Source organism: Lonchura striata, chromosome 17, assembly GCF_050655825.1.
Source record: "Lonchura striata isolate lonStrDom1 chromosome 17, ASM5065582v1, whole genome shotgun sequence".
Taxonomy (NCBI): domain Eukaryota; kingdom Metazoa; phylum Chordata; class Aves; order Passeriformes; family Estrildidae; genus Lonchura; species Lonchura striata.
The window spans coordinates 5,861,520-5,882,982 of NC_140719.1; the positions used below are offsets into that span (position 1 = coordinate 5,861,520).

Sequence of the window (21,463 nt, forward strand, 5' to 3'; positions counted from 1 at the left end):
GATAGTGATGCTTGACTAAGAAAACTGAAGAACAGCAGAATCAGGTCCAAGTTTTGTCTAGATACCCAAACCCTCCAATATGTTCCTGTTTTTCCCTAACTGCTGCCTATAAATACAAACTGCAGTGGGAAGTAGTGCAAGCTCTGATAATTGCAAAGGCTTTTGGCTCCAAGTTGTGGAGCTCTTCAAGTGGGTCACGTTAAGCCTATTCCCACACAGCACTGGAATTGGAAGCAAAGGATCAACAGCACTGATATCACATTCCCTGTGCTGCAAAGGTCACTCCTTGGCTTTTTAAATGTTATTTTTATACCATCACGTTGCTGAGCAGCTTTAACTGACACATCACCTGTAATTAAACTTCAGGAGACTTTTCATCTGGCCTGCAACTTTAAGTGACCAACATTGTGACTCTTAATGAAAACCATACGGTTGAAGAGGACAGACATGCAGAGTTAGAAAGATGCTGCTGCAACAACTGTACTCAACCTGTTACCTCATCCTGCTGGTGCACAGCACCTGTCAGGTACAGAAACCACGTTTCTGCCTTAAAACAGCACAATTCTGTAATGGCCAGGTTTATGGGAAGAGCTGGACCGACAAGGGATGTAATTGTGGAAAAAGTAGAACAGCCTGTGTGAGACTTGCAATTTGCACATAACTTTGCCTGTGCTATTTTGCCCCCAGAACTCCCTAAATCCTTCCTAAGGCAAGCTAAAGGTGAGACTGAAAATTACCTTCTTTGCACGAGCTGGAATTCTGTAACACACCAAACTATCCATCATTGTAGCAGGTTGCTTGAACTCATTGACCACTCAAATTGTCTGGGAGAAAATCTATTGGTTTCTATACATTGACTTGCAAGGGTAATATAGTACCTACAGCTCTCAGAGCATAAACTTTGCAATTCTCTCTGCCAACCTTTTCCCCAAGAGACCTTCCTATGATTAATGATAGCTGAACTAAGAAAAATGAATGTGAAACATTCTAATATAGAAGACTGGAGCAGATGCCTCCCCCTCCTTGTCAGATGAAAACCAGTTTGGTGAATAATTAAGTTGTGAAGATCCAAAACTTTCCTCTCAGGCTAAACTACAGCTAGGAAGACTAAATAATAAATTCTGCCTAATGAGTTATTATGCATTTCCCCAACCAACTGATCAAACATGAATATCTAGTAAATACACTTTAACTGTCTACATTTAGGCCTGGAGAGAGAATGGATATGTGAAGTGTTTAGTCATGTAAATTTGAACAAACTTCTCAAGGAAGAAGCAGTCCATCCCTGTTACAGGCACAGTACCATGATAGCCATGAACATCAAGGATGAGATGTTTATTCCTCACCAATAGTGTGTAAAAATAAAAGTCCAAAGTTTCTTATTCCAAAGAGCTTTAAATTATGTTTAACAGCATCTTGATAGCGATGCTTAACAACAGTTTTTGGAAAGTACAGAACTGAAAGAGCTTTTAAAAGCTCTTTCAGATACATTTTAAAGTGCCATCCTAAGGCAGAAACATGGTTCAAGAACATCTACAACCATTAATCCAGGAAACTCCTAATATTGGACCAAGACTGTGATCTGGATGATCAGCTCACTAGTAACAGTCTTATTTGATTTAGTTTCACCTTCTTCCCTTCCAGGACAGTAATGCCCAATACATGTCCAGACAAACTGGGTTTATAGCAGGCTGAGAAATACATTTTAGGGGGTTGTTTGTTGGGTGTTTGGGGGTTTTTTAGTGAATAGATGCAAAAATTAGCATTACCCCAGTTACAGTACATGCAAATTTCCCTGAGAATGAGTGAAGAGCTAGGGCAGCAGTTCATTACAGATGTTGAGGCCATTTTCTACAATTTTTACACTTTTTTGCTAACTTTATTCCAACAAAATAGAAACGCTGATGAATAGGCATCTTGGAGCATAAATAGAACTGAGTTTTTAAGACTGCCTCATAAAAAGTTTGCAGCAGATCACCGAAGCAGTCTCCTCTTTGTCAAAGAGCAAAATCTCACAGCATATTGTTTAACTCCCACATATCTACTACTTAATGGGCAACACTTCACAGGCAATGTGGTTCTATCCAATGTACTTGCAGCTCTGAAATTGAAGCAGCTGTTCTGCAAGGAGTAGGAAATAGGTTAGGGATATAATTTTTATAAGACTGCTCATCTTTTGGCAGGAATGATTTTCCCTAAGGAGCTCATAATTTACATGAAAAACTTGGACATAATGGAGTCAAATAGGACTTCTGTAATCCAGCTAACTTCAAATCCCCTGGCAACTCCCTCTTCAGTCCTATTTTTCCTGTCTTTCCTGTACAGTTACATCCTAGCTGCCCTGAAAGAAGAAAAAAATCTGAATAGAGAAGACAGTTAAATATAAAATACTTCAAATCAATAAATGTTCTTTGTGGCTGTTTTACTGACAGCAGCGATCTGTTCTCGCTCTCCTTAACCTCAACGCCCCAAAGAAATCTCAAAGCACACCAAAGATAGAGATTTTGTGACGGCAGCCAAACCACAGTTGACAATCAAACAAAAATGCTTTAAATTGGGAGTAGGAGGGGGGGAGAGGAACTTAATTTATTTGTAGGTAAAGAGACCCCTCTGCTGGTTTCAAGGAATAGTGCAGGAGCAGCAATTTCCATGTCTCCCTGCTTTATTAAGGTCCTTATTTAATAATGGAACCAAAACATCTAGTGAATAAAGACAGGCTCATTAAATCTTTTATGTAATTTAATATAGCAGGAGACTAATCCCTAACTGAGAAGGATCAGACTCTGGATGCAAGCAGGACTCTGCTCATTATGCAAATGCTGTCCTTGTGGAAGCAATGGTGAGAAGACTTTAGCAAAATCCACATGACAAAGCATTCAGGTGAGAAATGGTTTGTGTCAAAGCCTCAGCAGAAGGTGCATCCTTTTTCCAAATGAAGAAAAGGAGAAACTTCAAATTGGTCATTCACTTTGTTGCATCAGCTGTGAGTGCTGGGAGCAGGAGAGCTTATCTGAATGCCCACAGCAAGGTAAAAACCCTCAAGAGAATATGAAGCAGCGGAATTAATGAACAGCACCTCATTTTTATGTTAAACTGTGATCAATTAATCCTGTGCTTTGGGTCTTTTACAAGCAGAAGTTATTTAATATACAGCCTTTACAGTGACCCTGCTAGGACAGCAGGCTGAGGTTTGGCTCCAGGTCACAATTAGAAGAAAGCTTAAGTAGTGAAATTTAAGATAATCTATAGACATGCAAGAAGAAAAATATGGCAGAAATCTGAACATACATCATCAGAATTCTCCCATCAGAAAAACTGGAATTAACAGTAACCATTTATCACTTTTAAAGGTTAATGTTTTTTTTTCCTAGGATCTAATTATCAAAATTATATATAAAATATTATTCTGTGCAGATTATGTGCCAGAATTTTCCTCAGTCTTCACACACAGCAAAAAGTGGTTTTCCATCCCAAAAGTTAATTTAAAAACCTAATTTTGTTAGAAAAGGACCCGCTAAAGCACTGAATGATTTCTAGACTTTAGGAAAGAAAGGAAAAACATGATAATAACATTAATGGTTTTGTCACTTCTGCTCTTCTGCAGCTGTGCTTCATCCAGCTCCTTCTCCATTTTCTCTCTTTCCAAATTCAGATCACTCAGCTCTTGACCAGTGACTTTAATTATCCTCTGCAGCCTGCGGTTCTCAGCGTCCTTTGTGAGGTTCTCCGAGCGCAGCTCTGCCAGCAGGGTCTCCTTCTCCATCAGCAGAGCCTGATAATCTGCAGCACCCTGAAACACAGAGCAGCATTCAGGCTCCAGAAGGGGGTTTTGTGGAGCCTGGGAGTCTTTATTCCCACTGCATCCCACAGCCCTGCCCCTCATGGCAGTGTTTCAGAATTGGGGTGCAAAGACACGGTGAAATGACAAAACAGGGGTAGTGTAATACTAAAAACTTCCTCTACTGATGTAACAAAACTTTCTGTGATATCCAGTGCAGGCTGAGGAAGTCTCAGGTGACAAAGAATGAGACAAAGGTTGACATGCAAAGAGTCCACAGTGCAGACAAGGTCATGGCAGTATTATTGATTCACAGAGCTTTAATTACATCAAACTATTTCTGGAGTAGAGTCCAATTTCAATCTGGACTAGGCAGGAAGTTATTGAGTCTTTCATGGCATCACAGAATTAAGGCTGGAAAAAACCTTTAACATGGAGTCCAGATGCCAACCTGTGGCAAGCCCATTTCTCTCACTCTCAGGATTTTTCATAAAGGTGCACAGATAGAAATGAAAGAGAAAACAATTTCTATTCCTGCTCCTTATTTTTCCTATGTAGAATGTGTTTAGAGAATTGTTTACCTAGAGTGAGTGCTTAATTAGATTCTGGTGAGGATTGTTTGAGCCTAATGGCCAATGCAATACATCTGTGGCTGGACTCTCGGGAGAGGGTCACGAGTTGTTTTGGAGTTGATAGAGTCAGAGAAAGTAGTATGTATTTTAATATCCTCCTTTTATATAGCATATTAATGTATTTTAGCATTGTGATAATAAAGAAATAATTCAGCCTTCTAAATTGAGTCAGACATCATCATTTCTTCCCATTAAGTTGACCTGTATTTACAATACCAACCCAGCACCGTGCTCACCACCAACCCACATCCTCAAGTGCCACAGCTGCACATTTTTGGGGCACTTCCAGGGATGGTGACTCCACCCTTCCCCTTGGCACAGGCCAATTTTGTGTTCTCACCACACACAGCTACAAGTGGCCCTGGAGTCAGAGCAGAGGTGCCAGGAGCAGAGGCTCTGCAGCACTTTTTACTCACAGAGCTGCCTCAGCTCAGGGCTGGAGCTAAGGAGCAGAGTGCTGAGGAGCAGGACTCGCTCTGCAGTGTGGGCTCTGTGGACAGCAGGGATCCATCACACACTTTTTAAACTCAGAACTTTGAAAAAAACTTCAAGTCTCTTTTCTTCTTCACACATACACACAAAGAATTACTAAATCACATTTTCACAAATAACATTCCAGTTTTTATAAATAGTGGTTTCATATTTATTGTATAAATAAATGCAAGCAGGTGTCTCACACCCAGTTCAATTCCGCTAATAGGAAGCCTGTGCTAGCACCATACTTTTGGGAAAAAAAAAAAAACAAACTCAAGATAAAGACAAAAATATCTGGGGAGCTGAGGTTATTTTTGACTTATTCTGATATGTTTCTCCCTTAAAGATTCTCAGTTGGTTTAGATTAAAAAATAATAAAAAAAAAAACAAACCAAGAAGGAGAAACAAGGTAAGTTATTTTAACATTCTATTGTTCAAATAATTTTATTTAGGATTTTTTTTTTTCAAAGTAATAAACATTAAAATTTTAAAACAACATTTTAAACTGATTTCCATTCCTCTGCTTTTGAAGATAGCAAGCACTGCCTGCTGTTTGGAATTACAGAGAAGGGAGAAGCAGGAATGGAGGAAATCACAACAAATTGCTTGTTCTTACCTTGAATTTTTGGACATGTGCCTTGTGAGTTGCCTCTCTTGCCTTAGCCAACGAAGCATTTAACTCATCAATTTCAGAAGCCAGCTCCTCGTTCTTTAAATAAAGTGAAATGAATACTATGTAGGAAGAGTTATTTCCAAGGGATGGCAACGTAGTACTTTCTACCCCCATCTCATTAAACATTCATCCAACTTCACAAAACACTTTCAAGAACACCAAATGCATCACAGTAAATATTATATAAAGAAATTCTTGCTGTTATACACTCACTAGACTGCCTATCACTCAAGTGAAGTATTTCCCACTCTTCCACACAATCTGAATTTCAGCTGATGTTGACCCCTCTCATTTCAGCTGCCTTTGACAGCTCCACTTACTCAACAACATGAAATACCCCTCGTATCTTCTAAGTGGTGCTCAGAGATGATAAAAATCAGTATGCAACTGAAAACATTTTTTATCAAGCTCTTAAGGCAGGAAGATCCTTAACTGATACTTTTTCCTCTCTCCTTCAGTCCAAGAGCCCAAACTGCAGACAAGCAGAGCTGCTTAGAGAGGTGACAGCAGTGACAAGCACCCACTCGAGGCCTCCTCGTGGTTACAGCAGCATCAGACCCTGCCACACACACAACACCCCCCTCCGTGGTACTTCAACAAACCAGCAACATCACAATGCCCTCACCTCTTTTTCCTTTGCTTTTATTGCAACAGTTAGTCCTTGGATAGTTTTATCCCTTTTCAAACCATTCTTCTTTTCAACAGCAAGCTCATTTTCTCTCTCTTGTAGCTCTTCTTGGAGTGACTAAATTAGATTATGTGAAAGTTGCATTAACTTCCCACTAAGAGATACTGTAACTGCACATTAATAAGTACACTCCCCCAGAGCTCTTGGAGCTTATTACTCAAGATTACCAACATAAAATACAGTCCCCAAAATGAGAGGCAGCATAATAAAGAAGTGCCTGGAATATTGTATAAGAAGGGAGCAGGCCATGAGCATCAGCTTCAATATTTGATGAGTGTGACTATCAGCTTTACTGAAAATTGCTTCAACCACAGGAGGGGTCCTCCTGTCATCCCAAATAAAAGAGAATTTAACAGAGGACCTGCTCTGCTTCCCTTGGAGTCAAGGCCTCCTGTACCTATGAAAGGATAACACAGGGAGCCCAGCACACACTGTAAGGGGTCAAGGGAACAGGAGCAAAACTGGGACTTACCTGAATCTTTTTTTCAAATGAACTTCTCTCATTTTTTAGCTCCATTCTAAGAGCCTATAAAAACGAAACAGTTGTTATGGCCGATTTCATTCATTGTCAACACAAATACACTCATTAACCATTAAAGTAAAGCAAAATGAGCTTAAAAACCCTGGGCATTAAATAAGCCAGTCAAAAAAAAAAATAGAACAAAAGCCCTCAAAACATGTTCTTCCATGTATAAGACAGAACTGCACTTGCTGAGTTAATAGAGGTGCATTTTTATGTGACATTTATCTTTGTCAGCAAGATGCTTTTATCAAGAGAGATTTTAATTAGCACTTTTCCCCAGGGAGGTTACATAATTATTTGTTTTTAAAAAGTAATCATACATAAAACCAGAGTTGTGCAAAGGTATGCATCAGATTTTTTTCTCCAATACTGCCCCCAAATGATCGTATGCACCCTGTCCACCTCCTGTGAAATGGTTAAAGATAATGCTGTTTTCACCCTGAAACACAAATACTCTTGTGAAACCAGGGGGTTTTTCCTAGCACAGATTGATTTAATTGCAAGACCACCCTGAACTGAAAACTTTTACTACCTCTAATCAATCCAACCATAAAAGGTTCTTGATATAGACAAAAAAAATGTGTACGTACTGAGCTGAGCAATATTAATTTCCAAAAGAAAAGGGAAGAAAAATTCTCAGATGCCTGACAGCATCCATAATTAACTTTCTTAGTTCTGCCAGCTTTACTTTGAATAACCAGTAGGGGAAAAAAAGAAGACAATAAGCCTGAGGACCTGTTTCTACATTTCAGCTTTCAGGATCTCTTTTCCTGTTTAGGAGCCAAGTGAAATAAAAGACGGATTCTTGCACTTTTTGTAAGCTAAAGGGTAAACTTGCACTTTATTTCATGAGATGTTTTTATGCCTACCTCCCTTACCACAGCTTTTATTTCGGCCCATAACAGCAGAGACACTTCCCAAGAACAAATTCTCAAGTCGCATTCTTAAGTTTTATAGCAGTTATGTCATGCAGTGAGGGATCTATTAACATCTAGGATTTCTCTAATATATACTTCTGTAAAACAACTGTACTCTATCTATTCCACAGGCATTGAGTCAGTGAAACACAACCTCTCACTGAAGGAATGAATAAATAAGGATGAATTTTGCCCACCAAGCCACAGCACAACCCATGAATGGTAAGGAACTGGAAAATGGAGAAGGAAATAATATTTTAAAAAACCATTTGTTGTCACACACATAGTGTCATGTATAAAACCTTTAAAATCCTACCCCACCATGACATTTATAACATATAATTCATCAGGCAGTTTCCTCACCTCTATCTCACTATCCTTTTCAAGCCTCAAGGCAATGGTAAGTTCTCTGATTTTTTCTGCTGGCAAGTTCCCATCAGAAGATCCACTCTGAGACTTTTCCTTCTCAAGGTGTTGAATTAGGGCTTCTTTACTTTTCAGTGACAGATTCAGTTGCTCTATAAGTCTAAAATTACAAGATTTTAAGTATTAAACTTGCACCATCTACCACCAACTCTCCAGTCATTGCAGTCAATCTTGCAGACAACTCTCCCAAGTGAAGATTGAAGACAACACTTGTAGAACTTTCACAACCCTGCAAAACCTGAAAAGGGGCTCTAACTTTAACATAAGCAAACAGGGTTGAGCTATCTGCAAAGTGCTCATTCTTATTTTCCGCCAATAGCACTTCAAATATCAACAGTTAAGTTTCAATATTTTACTGACATTGCCCTTTACAGCACACACAAAAACCTTATTAATCTATTTCCTTTCTTAGCCCACACACCACATCCTTATGTGCCTTCAGCAAGTGTCTCTCGAGTAGTCAGTTTCATCTAAATTTGTATCTAAGTGGTTCTCATTTCACATAAACAAGAAAAAAACCAATCCAAAAAACCATACTAAAAACAAGTCAGGTCAGTGCTGTTGTCTTCTGTCAATACACACCTTAACACTCCCAGTATTCCAAGAACAATAATGATGCTTTATGGCAGACCTGAGTGTTACACATGAAAACTTTGCAGCATAAGATGCCATCCCTGATTCCTCATGTTTTGTATCCTGGATTGTATTTCTAACAGTGTTTCTCTTCCCATTAAATTTACCAGCCTGACCTATGAGCTTATGTTTCACACATCCTGAGCCTTGCAGGCTTTCAGAGAACTTTTAAAGATGACTTTGCTCCACAAAGCACTAAACTGGTTGCTGTGTTGCCATTCACTGCATGGATGGCCACCAACTCTCCTGTACCCAAGGGTAGGACCAAACTAATCAAACCCAAAGCTGTGCTGACTCTTCACACTTTAACAATAAAGAATTGCAGCAGTTAGAAACATTACTGGCAACAGTTCTGACCTGTCTTTCTCAGCTTCTGCAACCTTGTCCACATCCTTGGCAGGGACATCGATAATTGAAGCAAGTTTCTGCTCGGCAGCAATTCTCAGAGCTTTCTCCTTCTCTGTCATTGCAAGGGCTTTTTCCACCTCTTCTTGGGCAGCTTTAAGATTCTGAAATTAAAACACACAATCCTGATGCCTCTAAGAACTAAATGACCATGAGTTTTTTTCACATACTGAAGTTTCTTTTACTCAGCATATGTCAGGATGTTTAATTTAGGACCTTTTCCAAGTATTTAAAGTTCTTTTTAAATGCTTCTAAACTCTGTGTCTGAATTTTCAAGATCAATACGCTTTCTGTGCTACAGAAAGAAGGGAATTCTGTTTCAAAGAAATAAAAAATACCCTAACTGATAGCAGAACTGGAAACAAAAGTACCCCTATCCTATGGTTTTAGATTTAGCAATTATAAAATGGTTTTGTCCCACTATCCTCCCACTATCATAATAAATAGCTACACTTAAATGAAAGAGGTTAAAGAAGGGCTTTTCTGTTCAATAAAATTAATATTCCCAAGCTCACTGTAGCTAATTGGAACTCTCTCCAACATCATTTATAATATTGTGCAGAAATTGATAAAGTGTGAACCAGACATTTTTCTCTTGAACAGTAAAAGCAATGGAGAGAACAGCCAGAAATTTCAGTAAACTTCCCCTGGGTGACCCAGCTCACACCAAAAAAAGACACACAAAACAACTTGCCATATACTAAATCAAAATTTGATTCAGATCTTAATTTTTACATTGCAAGCTTCCCTGCTGTGCTCACCCAATTTAGTTTCCTATGAAATAAAAGCCTCCTTGTAGCCTAACAAGCCATTTCCCCCCTTGCCTTCACATCTAAGCTAAAAAGCATCTCTTTGGAGGAGGGAAAGGAAAAGCTCCTTTACCACTGAACTTCTCCACCAACCCCTCTCCTGAAAAGCTGCTTTGCCAACATTCACCTGTCAGTCAAGAGCTCTGAAGGAAATTAATCTTTGTTAGCACTCCCTAGATCTATATAAATACATGGTGCTGTGTAAACCTGTGACTAAAACCACACTGCAGTGTTTAAATTCATAAGCAGAATAAAATGAATGTCAGAGGCCAACCGTATCTCTGAGCTACAGAAAATACCCCATCTCCATGAGACCAGAAAATCTGCTCTTCAACCTATCAGATCTGGAAAACACCAGCCTGACTGCCTGATTCGGGACAGAGGAAGCAATTTAAGAACTTTTCTACCAATTCAACAGCACAAAGAATGCTTTCAGAAATCCCAGTTCCACTAAAATGAGTAACAGGTCATGCAAATTCCCCTTTCCTCCTCCCTGAAGGAGCTCACTTTAAATGGTCTTCAATCATCCTTGTGGGTCCCTTCCCCTTACACTACAATTGCCCTGTAAAGTAACCAGAACGTAACAACAAATACAGGAATAAACTGTCTCGAGCACAGATAGTGAGGAATGAAAAAAGACATTATGAAAATATAGGTTGAGCACAGTACCAAATCTCAGATAACTGTACAAAGACAGCAGTGATTCCTTGATATTCCTTCAGCTGTGGTCACTCACCTCTTCCAGAAGGTTTATTCTGCCACTCAACATTTCCTCCATCTCTTGCATCCTCTTCTGTGCCTCCTTCCCATGCTGCACTTCAGCATCACCACCCTGAGCCAAGCTTTCAACTGCCTTACTGCAAGACAATAACACAGACATAAATCCCAGTGCATATCAATGTGGAAAACATTTCAGGTCCCAGTTTCAGACTGATGGGTTATGCTCAAGCACCTTCCACCTTCTCTGTACCTGCTTATCACTTTAAGGTTCAATACAAACATCTACAGACTATGCAGCAATTTGGGTGCTGTCTGTGAGTTCCACATAAAAACCTCAGCACAGTGGATACAGAAGCATTTTAGATGTATGATGAGAAAGTGAAATATTTCTAAAGCTTCCAAATACACTATAAAGCCTTCAGCAGAGCTGTGTTTTCTATAGGAAGCAGCACTGGAATAAACTGAAGACAAAGAGCTGCTGAGATCTCTCCATTTCCCTTTTCAGTATTTGTTAACCCCTTGTGAGAAAAGAACAGGCAGTGTCACTTTGCTCAACACCAGATGACCACTTGTTCATGACTGCCACCTAAATTTTGCTTTCTAGCATGACCTTGTGCAAGGTTCCCTTCAAAGCACAGCAATACCCTCTGAGCAACCTGGAGAGATCAAACAAAATTCATCTGCTCCTCAGGAAAACAAAGAAAATTCCATTGCAACTGAGACCCGTGGGGCAATCAACAGCTGCCAGCCTGGATTTGTTCTGAACCAGATATTTCTAAATAAGTGCCCTTTAGATCCTCCAATTCCTAAAGCATTAGGAAAAAACACATAGAAACAAATCCTAAGTAATGGACATGAAGAAATAAACTGGTGCTTACTAGGCCTTGATGAGCAGCTTCTCCCTCTCCTGCAGTTCACGCTTCAGACTTTCTATCTCAACTCTCAGCTCAATGTTCTGTGGCAAAAAAATAAAAATGTCTGGAAAGAACTGGAAGATCACCCATCCCAAAAGTTATTGGCAGTGTGTAGATTACTTTTTGCTTGGACCAGCAAATATAAAGTATCATTGGGATAAGAATAGACATTTAGCTGTTAAAAGACACTTTTGCAAGGTTCAAGCCTTCCAGAAATATCAATATCATTAAGGACCATTGCACTCAAGCAATACAAATCCCCAGCACACACATTTAACTGCTCTTATAGGGATTACTGCACTTCAGTTTGAGAATTTCTAGGGTTTCCAAGCATATTTTTTCTTTAAGCTACAAGACACATTTTCTTTTCAAAACCTGATTTTATCAACTACAGAGGTTTTTAGTAATTTTAGAATTATTTTGTTATAACCTGAGGAAACCTCTCATGATGTAATTGTACAAAGAACTCCTTGGCCAGGAAGCTGACAAACACAATCTCAACACATCAGCAATAACAAAAAAATCACCAGTGGAGAAGACCAGGCAGCAATATTCAGCTGCAACTGTGATCTACCCAAACATCAATTTATGTTCTTAACTACTGAAAAATGCATCAAGAGAGACTCAAGTTTCCATTCCATTATGGAAAAGAGACCTGAGGAAAGCAACTGTTTAGGTTACTTTAATTTAAGTTATTACTAAAAAGGATAAGGTCAGAATTAAATAATCACATCAAAATTTCCAATAACAAAAAAAATACTTAAAAGCCAAGCGAAACAGGCAAAAACAAACAAAAAAAACAAACTCTTCAAAAAGAGACAGTTTCAGGAATGTTTCTAAATGCCTACAATTTTGTAGATTTCTTCAGTGGGACCATCAAACTTCTGCTGCATTCGCTCCTCCAGAAAATAAATACGAAGTTTCAGGTTGAAGTTTTCTTTTTTCAGATCAGTGATTTGCTGTGAAAGGAGAAAGATAATGAGAAAAAAGGAAAAAAAGGAAAAATCCTAACCTCCAACAGTTTTGCTTTCACCAGTGCAAGACCAGAATTCCATCTCCTCAGCGTGGTTAAACTCATACATACATGTGGGTGACACATATGTACGTCCAATTATGAAGGTGCTAATTAAATATGTAATAGCCTTATGCCCTTTGAACTATTCCCTAGAGTATCAAAATACTGACCGACTCGACACAATAAGAACTCAGGAGAGATTTTTGAATCTAACAACATTAAGTAATGCTTCTAAATTATAGAATTGAACAAAATGCAAGACACATTACAGTTTTCATGTCGAAACAGAAGTATTTTCTAAGCAAAAGCCTGGGAAGGCAGCTTCATTAACGGGACCCAGGTAACTTTATTCATAGCAAGAAAAGCCACAAGCGAGCCCAATCAAACAACACTAAAACCTTTATCCCATCCCATAATTCATAGTGTAATTCTTTGGGGAAAATTGCTTATCACTTTTAACCTTCCTTGAAGGAGTAAGTTAGTTGATGGTTTCATTAAAGAAAGAAGTCTCCCTCTAAATTTTTTTAAGAGAGGAAGTATAAAACATTCATTCAAATAAGACTCATGTCCCCTACCAGATGCTTTCAGCAAATGGAAATCTAATATGTTACAGAGCTACTAATAAAATATTTATGTAGGCTTTTCCAGAACACTACAGTGCTATTTGTAAAAATTATTAGCAACACAATTCCCAAAATACTTGGCTTGTGAAACCCAGGATTACTTTCTGTAACTGCACTCAGAACCTGCATCTGCAAACAACTGTTCAGTTTAATAATCCCTGCCCAGAAAGCTGCTTTGACATTATTCACAGAAGGGAAAATCATCAGAGCAATTGAAAATCCTACATAAAATTTGTGGCTCACTCCCATACCCTGAAGCAACCTGTCAGTAAATCATTCCCAACACTCCCTGCTCATTCAGAAAAAGTCCAAGTGACAAAAACACTCTGAAGTTGTACCAGCTAAACTTCTAATTAGTCTCCCTACATTCAATATATTTCTGAGTCAAAAGGAGAAAATAATTTCAAAAGAATTTAGTATTTCACAACTCTTGTTACATGTATTTCAGTGGCACCAGAGATAAACCAAAGTGCTTAAGGGTAATATTTTCAAAAGGCAAATGAAACAGACGATGCAATCATAAACCAAGGAGTGAAACAAATGTCATCTCTGATGTTCAGCTTCTTGGATGAATGTTAGAGCATACAGACAATTTATAAGTTATTGCTTAATGAAAGAAAACATATAAAATGTGAGAAAGCTCACACTGCAAAAAGATTTTAAAAACAACCCTCTGAACTTATGCATTTGAAGACTCAGTCTTAATTCCTTTATGCATTTTGATTTCTGTATTTAAACAAAAGGAATGAAAACCAAGACAATTATATACATCCTGCACAAAATATTCCACAGCATGAACAGCATGGCAGCAAATCCTAGCTCAGATGAGCTCTGTTCCAAGCCTGCATGGAGCCAGTTTTGTTCAAAAGGGATTTGTCAGCAGTGGCTGAGGTTTCACAGCACAACAGTTTTCAACTATAAAGGCTGTTTTAGATTTACAGTAAAACTCTAAGAAGGATTGGAGAGACAAGGAAGAATCCCACAAATACTATTAGCCAGCTCCCTTAAGTGATACCCATGAACACCTCATTACCCATAACAAGGTCCTCCTCAGAGATGCTTTTCACTTTGCCCATGTAATCATATTTTCTATAACAGAATGGTTACCTCCATATTGCAACAAAGTGGGACTCCATAAATAATTCAAAAATCTGCACCTCCAACATTGCCCAGCTCAGCACCTGCTCCAGGTATAAACATTAAAGGACCTTTCCTACATGGATCCACTTTTTAGCCCACTTAAGGGTCATTACATCCATCCTGTTCTCTCTGAGCTATGAGGTCAGAGCCCATTCTTTTCATTACATCCTACTCATAGCCTATAGGAATAACAGAGTTATAGAAATAAGTTTACTGTGTTTAATGTATATTCTTCTTCCTTCATGTCAGTGGATCTTTGAGCTTCATTACACTACTGGCATCCAGAGTTTACATCCCAGGGGAAGTTTTACAGCTCAGTTTACCATGAGGGGTCTGAGCATAGCAGGATGCCAGACCTGTGGGGAGGCCCCTGCTCTACATCACACAGGACACACAGCAACAGATTTTTCCTTCTTTCTGCAACTTCTTGTTCCCGTGCCCAGGAACCCTGCAGACAGTAAAACACTAGCAAAATATATATTCTGGACAGAGGTCTTTGGCACACATCACAGTAAAAGATTTTAAGCACATAGCAATGCCAAGGCAGTGTCTGTCTACCCCAGCCAACACACAGAAACAAGAGAGAAAGGGAAATAGATACAGACTGCAAAAAAACATCCTTTTCACCAAAGGCTTTCCAAAACAAGCTTTACATTCTGAGCAAAGAGCAGAGCTTTCCTCTCAGAGGTCATGTAAGGCCATAAGAAACTGAAAGAGTTTGTAAGAAACGCTCATTTCAAACACAGCATTGCCACAAAAGGTAGCAGCAGCAGCACACTGAAACTGCAGACTCTTGGCACAGCCCAAAGGCAGCAGTCACAGCTTTTATCTCTAGCAATCATCTCAGAGATTTCAGACTGCCTTCCCCTCTACAGCTTCTTCACACAACAATAAATACCTTAAAAGTTTTTCACTCTAGTCCTTAACGGGGAAGTTGTCCTGCAACACAGCCCAATCAAACCATCCAGCAGACATAAACAACTGTCTTATTCAATTTTAAAAGCCTGTATAGTTAACATATTTTTAAAATCTAATGTTTTCCCTTATATTCTAGTAAGTGCCAAAATACTTTTATCTACAAAACTGTCACAATGATACTGGACTTCTACAACACAAGCATTCCAAGCACACTCATGCTATGACGTTAAAAGGCATTATATTAAAGTCAATGAATTAAAAAGTCAAATCCCACACTAACCTAAATTAAAATAAACTTGATGCTTCCCTGAAATAAATCAGCAACAGATGTGCAAACCAAGTTCTGATGTTTGTGAGCTGCAGGAACTTCTGAGCAGAGGGTGCCAATTTTGTTTCACAACTTCAGCACAGCAGTTGGCCACTCTGAGCAACAAATTCCTACCTCAGTTTTTGAAAGCAGCACATAAAAATGGAGGTTCAAGGAATGGACAGGGACATTCACCTGGTCACACCTCCAAAAGATGTGTATCAACTAACACAAACTAAGAGTCAACACATCAGTCAGCACGTTGGAAATATCTTGGCTATCAATCTGTCACTGAGTCTTACATTAAAAGTTCTGCTTACATTTTCATAATCCTTCATGGTCCGAGCTCGAGCTGGTGAGACTGTGTCTTCTGCCACATCTGGTACCACTAGACATTAAGTAGACAGAACAAGTTCAGACAGCAGAATCTCTCTAAGTAGGGCTTCAATTTGGCAAAGGTCTACACTAATCTAAACACAACAAAGCCTTTAGGGAAGTGAGAGTCGCTGCTTGGCCCCCTGTTTACATTACGTGCCAGTATCTACATTCCTTTCTGATCACAGAAAGCTGTCTATCACATAAACTCCCAAATTCCATCACCCACCTAAATGATGATGCACACTGGAATTCGGCTGTGTGAGGTGCGCTGTCAAGAATAAACCCTCAAGCAAGAACTGGGAGATGCACAGCGCGCAGCTTCCCGAGCCCTGAGCAGAATGTGACCGAGCAGCGCGGCCCCGCTGGATATCCCAAGTATTTTAAGTACACGCCGCACAAAACCGCTGATCATCTTATATAAGGCTGAAAGCCCTCATGACCACAGGCAGCGAGCACACAGCAGTGACGGCAGCAGCTGTCGTGTTAAAAACTCTTAAATTACGTAAAAAAGCGCATCACTTAAAACCTTTTTTTTTTTTCGTTTTTGCGGCCAGTTTGAGTTCTTTTTTGCCGCAGGTTTGGGGAGCAGCGCGAAGCACCGAGCCGGGCAGGGAGGGATGCGCGGGCTGCGGCCGCGACCAGCCTTACCTTGTCGGCCGGGCGGGCCGGGCTGGGGGTCCCCGCGGGAGATGTCCGGGAGCTGCAGGGCGCTGGGGAAGAAGGAGGAGAGCGCTGAGAGCACAACCCCGCGGGCTCGCCCCCCTCACCCCATCCGCGGCCGGGCCCGCCACACGCACAGCGCTGCCCCGCCCGCAGCTCCCCCGTACCTGCCCTCGAACGCCAGCGGCAGCGTCGGGTCCTCGCCCGGCAGCGAATCCATGGACGGGCCCCGCGGCTGCCGCGGCTCCCGCCGCCTTTGTGCGCGGCTTTGGCGGCTTCCCTGGAATTCAAACGCCCGCAATCGCTTCCGCCATCTTCGCGTCGAGCGCGCTGAAGCCGCCGCGGGGCGCGCGGGGGGCGGGCGCAATGGGAACGCAACGGGAGCCGCCCTGTTTGATGAGGGCAGCGGCCATGTCGGCTGAGGGCAGAGCGGGGCGGCCGCTGAGGGCAGAGCGGGGCGGCCGCTGAGGGCAGAGCGGCCGGGCGCTGTGAGGGAAGGAGCCCCGCGCTGACCGCCTGAGGGGACGGGGCGCCCGAGGCGGCGCGCAGCGAGCGGGGAGCGGGTGATCCCCGCCGCTGCCCGGGCCCTGCTCCATTACCGCACCCATTTGGAAGGGAGGCACCAGGCGCCGGCTCCTGCCGAGCCTGGCAGAGCCGCTGGAGCTGGTGTTCACCGCGTTCCCCGCTGCGCAAAGCCGTCACTGGGCTTGGCGGAAGAAATAAACACGCGTTAGTTCCACGTTCTGGTCACTGCTCATCGCAACCGGCAGGGCTGCAGGCAGCTGCTGACATCGTCCGCACGGGCGGGTTCTGAATCATCTGGGAGTTTTTTTGATGAAGCAAAGTTGTAAGCGTGTCGGCTGTCCCCCTTTTTGTGGGAGAAAATGCCACCGCATTCGATATTTCTGAACATCGAGCTGAACGGGATAAAACGCTGCTGTTGTGGCCCCTCCTGCGCGGGGCATGGCCCGGGTAACAGCGCCGGTCACAGGTGGAGCTCCGGACCCTGCTTGCTCTGCATCCTTTGCCTTCCTTAAATTCATTTAGAACCCGTGTGCAGGATTGAAATACCCCCGGCGATATTTACATGATCACAGAGTCACAGAATTATTTAGGCTGGAAAAGACCTCTGAGATACGGAATCCAACCTTTGACTAATCCCTGCCTTGTCAGCCAGCCCAGCGCACTGAGTGCCATGTCCAGTCGTTCCCTGGACACCTCCAAGGACAGTGATTCTATCACCTCTCTAGGCAGCCCCTTCATAATGCCTAATCACCCATTTTGTGAAGAAATTTCTCCTGATGTCCAACCTGAACCTTGCACCTACAGCTTGAAGCCGTTCCCTATTGTCCCTATTGTTCCCTGGAGCGGAGCCCGACCCCCCTGGCTGTCCCCTCCTGTCAGGAGCTGTGCAGAGCCACCAGGTCTCCCCTGAGCCTCCTTTTCTCCAGGCTGAGCCCCTTCCCAGCTCCCTCAGCCTCTCCTGGGGCTCCAGCCCCTTCCCTGGACACGCTCCAGCTCCTCAAGGTCTTTCTGCTCACAAGGGGCCCAGAACTGGACACAGCACTTGTGGAACCTCACCCGTGCTCAGCACAGGGGACAATCACTGCCCTGCATCTGTGCCACACTATTGCTGGTACAAACCAGGAGCCATTGGCCTTCTTGCCCACCTGGGCACTTGTTCAGCCATGTCAAACAGCACTCCCAGGTCATTTTCCACTGGGCTGCCTTCCAGCCACTGCCCCAGAGTGGGGGCATCAAGAATCAAGTGGGACTCAAGTCCCTCATGCTGGGACTTGCTCTTAGTATTCTCTGTAACACAAGGAAGCACAGGAGTGACCCTGTGCATTAGATTTGGTTTCCTCTTTTGGATTTGGTTTCCTCTTTGGTACCAACTCAGGTCAGGTTTCACTCACTTTCCTTTAGACTATCTCAAGGGGACTCTTAGCCAGCCAGGAATTAGGCCACGGATAAGGGCTGACCACAGGCCATGAATTCTGTGAGCTCATTATTCCCAGTTCTGTGAGTTTATTATTCCCAGTTGGCCTGGTGCCCTGTGAACTCCACTTCCTCCATGTACCTGCACTGTTTACATTGGCACTCACCTGTCAAATGCCCCAGACTGGTGGGAGCAGCCACTGCAGCTCTGGATGTGTATGGTCATGATGGGCTTCCCATCCCTGCTTAATTCTTTCAGCTTCATGTGTACAAGTGCCTGACAGAGCTGCAGCAGAGTCCCAAACTGCCAGAAGTGCCAGGCACTACTTAGCACAAGTAAAGCTCTTCAGCCCATCTCCTGTCCAACTGGACAAGCCTCATGCTTTGCATTTGGGGTCTGATGACCCCAAGGGATGTTTAGTCCCTTCAAGTCCCCGTGAGAGACCTCAAGAGACACTGGTCACCTTATGTGACTGAAACCCTTTTGCAGTGGCCTCTGCCAAGCTGAAATTAAGTTCACAAAATCAGGTCTGCCATATGGCACCAGGATCTGATCAGCCAGGCTGAAATGTGGGTTTTCCTCATTTACAGAGCAGATCTTCATAAAATGAGTAAGTCCACTCACTTGAAAGGATAATACCAATTTGTTTAATCTTGTTTCAGGTTTCAGCGAGGTGTTACATATTTGATGTGGGTTTTTAAATCAGCATCCATCAGCCACAACTGCAGGGTAAATTACTCTGCACACAGAGCACATGAGTCTGCAGAGTCACAGCTCACACACATGTCCAACACACTGTAGTCAAAATAAAATCAGCAGGGCCCTCCTTGTGAAGTTCATTACTTCATGAAGTGGCTGTCTGATGGACAAAGATAAGGATATATAGACATACATCCCTGCCTATCTTCCCTGGAAGTGCTCAGGGGCAAGGTGGCTTGGAGCAACCTGCTCTAGTGGAAGGTGTCCCTGCCCATGGCAGGAGGGGAAATGAGATGGCCTTTTAGGTCCTTTCCAACCCAAACCATTCTGTGGTCCTATGATTCCATGTATACACACAGCCAGGATGGAAAATTTCCCTGGGAAATTTCCTGCACTGCCCCATGTTTTACAACCCGCAGTAGCATCAGGAAGCTGCAAGGGGCAGAAAGGACTGGGAAATGTGTTGTTTAGAAGTAGTTAACAACATGCCTTCAGATAATCTGCTTAGTGTTGTTTAACCTTAAATTCATTAGCAGCACATTTGGGGAGATTACACTAAACCCTCACACCAGGAAGCTTTGTTGGAACTTTCTTTCTTCTCAAGGCAGCCTGAGATCCTTCCCACCTCAGGCAAAGTCCTAAAGGGAGTCTGGGAAAGGATTTCTGGGCAGTGCAGTGTAGGGCTGAGCTGAGCAGGACGGGAGCCAGCTGCTGGCTGTGCTGGCACAAGGAGGGCTGATGTCACCACCAGCTGAGCACGGGTCCCCTCACCCTGCTCTTCTCACTCCCTGCTCTGGGGACCTGGTTCAGACTCAGTTCTGCCTCCTCCTCACACCATTCACAGCAAGATTCTTCCTAAGTTAGGTCATGCACGATCCAACCACTCTGCTAATGCAAATCTCAATAAACTCCCTTGAATTTCACCAGTGTGGCCCTTACTTACACAGCCCAGTCAAACCTCTGCATGAACACTTAAAAACACATGCTCGATCAGTGTATGAAGCCTTACCTCTCCAAGTTCTTTGCTTAACAAGAATTGAAGAGTCACACAGAGCTTTCACCAAAAAAGAGCCTTTAGCAGTCGTTTGCAAAACAAAATCAATTTCCTAACTCTGCCAAGTGAGAAGGAAATGCAAGTTTTCCACAGGCCCCTCTGCAAACACTCCCAGAACTGATGCCACAGATGTGGATTTCAGAATATTTTTAAGAAAAATGGCCTTTGAAAGACATCTGTGGTCATGGGGAAAAGTCTGATACAATATCCTCATCCCATTTCCAGCTTTGCTCTGAGGGTTTTGTTGCTAGTGATTCACATCTCTGACAAAATGTGTCCATGTGAATGATACAGAAAACAGTGGGAAAACAGTGATTGCCTGTGGAGCTCCCAAACACAGCTGAGGGCTGGGATTGTTCATAGCAGACACAAGAGATCAGAGGGTTCATTTTTTAGTTGGATTTTCTGACACAGAATGTCAACTGTGCTTATGAATATCTGTGATAGAAAACATTTTTGTGCCTTGGTTCTCATCTCGCATACAGGGGCATAATGAAGAAATAATTCTCTTGGAACAAATGTTATTACTGGGATGAGATTGGATTCAATCCTTTCTGTCACTGGGAAGACTCTTGCTGAAATTCAATGAACAAAAACACAAATGCAAAAATCCAAGTGGCATAGATACAAATTATATACATTTATTTTTATTCATTTTAAATAACATTCTTCTGTATAAATTCTGACATATATTCAAATCATACACTTTTTTTTTTCTTTTTAGAAATGCATTTGTAAGCATAGCATATGCTTGGGAGACGCCGTATTTGGATGTAGAGTGAGACTGATGGGTTTCAGATGGGAGCAAGTAAAACTTTTAAGGCCCACATTTTTCTTATTTTAATCCATTCCTCTGACACATAAAGAGCAGAGTCCTGTGGGAGCTCAATCTAAACTTCACTTCAAAGAGAAAACTATTTTTATATCCTTTATTTAAAGGAGACTGCAAACTTTCTGCCACATTTACGTTGCCTGTAACATTGAAGAGGATGATTCTGCACAGCAGTGGTTAACTGGCCCAGGATACCTGAAGGATGTTGGATATATCCCCTCCTCTTTCCTAAATGCCTGCTAAGTTTGCTCAGCCTGGTCCAAAGGAATTATCATTCCAGTGGCTGACATCTCCTGAAGCTCCCCA

At 42.1% G+C, this 21,463-nt stretch overlaps 1 protein-coding gene across 2 annotated transcripts in view; it reads right to left on the reverse strand.

Moving 5' to 3' along the window:
• The window catches only part of CDK5RAP2 (CDK5 regulatory subunit associated protein 2), a 70,893-nt gene extending 53,931 nt beyond the window's left edge, over window positions 1-16,962 (reverse strand). Inside the window, exons 1-12 of one of the 2 annotated variants that reach the window (XM_021551487.4) lie at window positions 16,801-16,962; window positions 16,622-16,683; window positions 15,916-15,983; window positions 12,441-12,551; window positions 11,557-11,633; window positions 10,695-10,815; window positions 9,102-9,253; window positions 8,049-8,211; window positions 6,718-6,771; window positions 6,183-6,302; window positions 5,501-5,593; window positions 3,572-3,790 (exon numbers count right to left, since the gene is read on the reverse strand). In XM_021551487.4, coding sequence (XP_021407162.3) covers window positions 3,572-3,790; window positions 5,501-5,593; window positions 6,183-6,302; window positions 6,718-6,771; window positions 8,049-8,211; window positions 9,102-9,253; window positions 10,695-10,815; window positions 11,557-11,633; window positions 12,441-12,551; window positions 15,916-15,983; window positions 16,622-16,683; window positions 16,801-16,853 — 1,293 coding nt within the window. In that variant the 5' untranslated portion in view covers window positions 16,854-16,962. Of the gene's footprint in view, window positions 1-3,571; window positions 3,791-4,826; window positions 4,846-5,500; window positions 5,594-6,182; window positions 6,303-6,717; window positions 6,772-8,048; window positions 8,212-9,101; window positions 9,254-10,694; window positions 10,816-11,556; window positions 11,634-12,440; window positions 12,552-15,915; window positions 15,984-16,621; window positions 16,684-16,800 lie in introns of those variants that run through there. The other variant, XM_085594039.1, reaches the window with a different exon arrangement.
• Window positions 16,963-21,463: the final 4,501 nt, after the last annotated feature.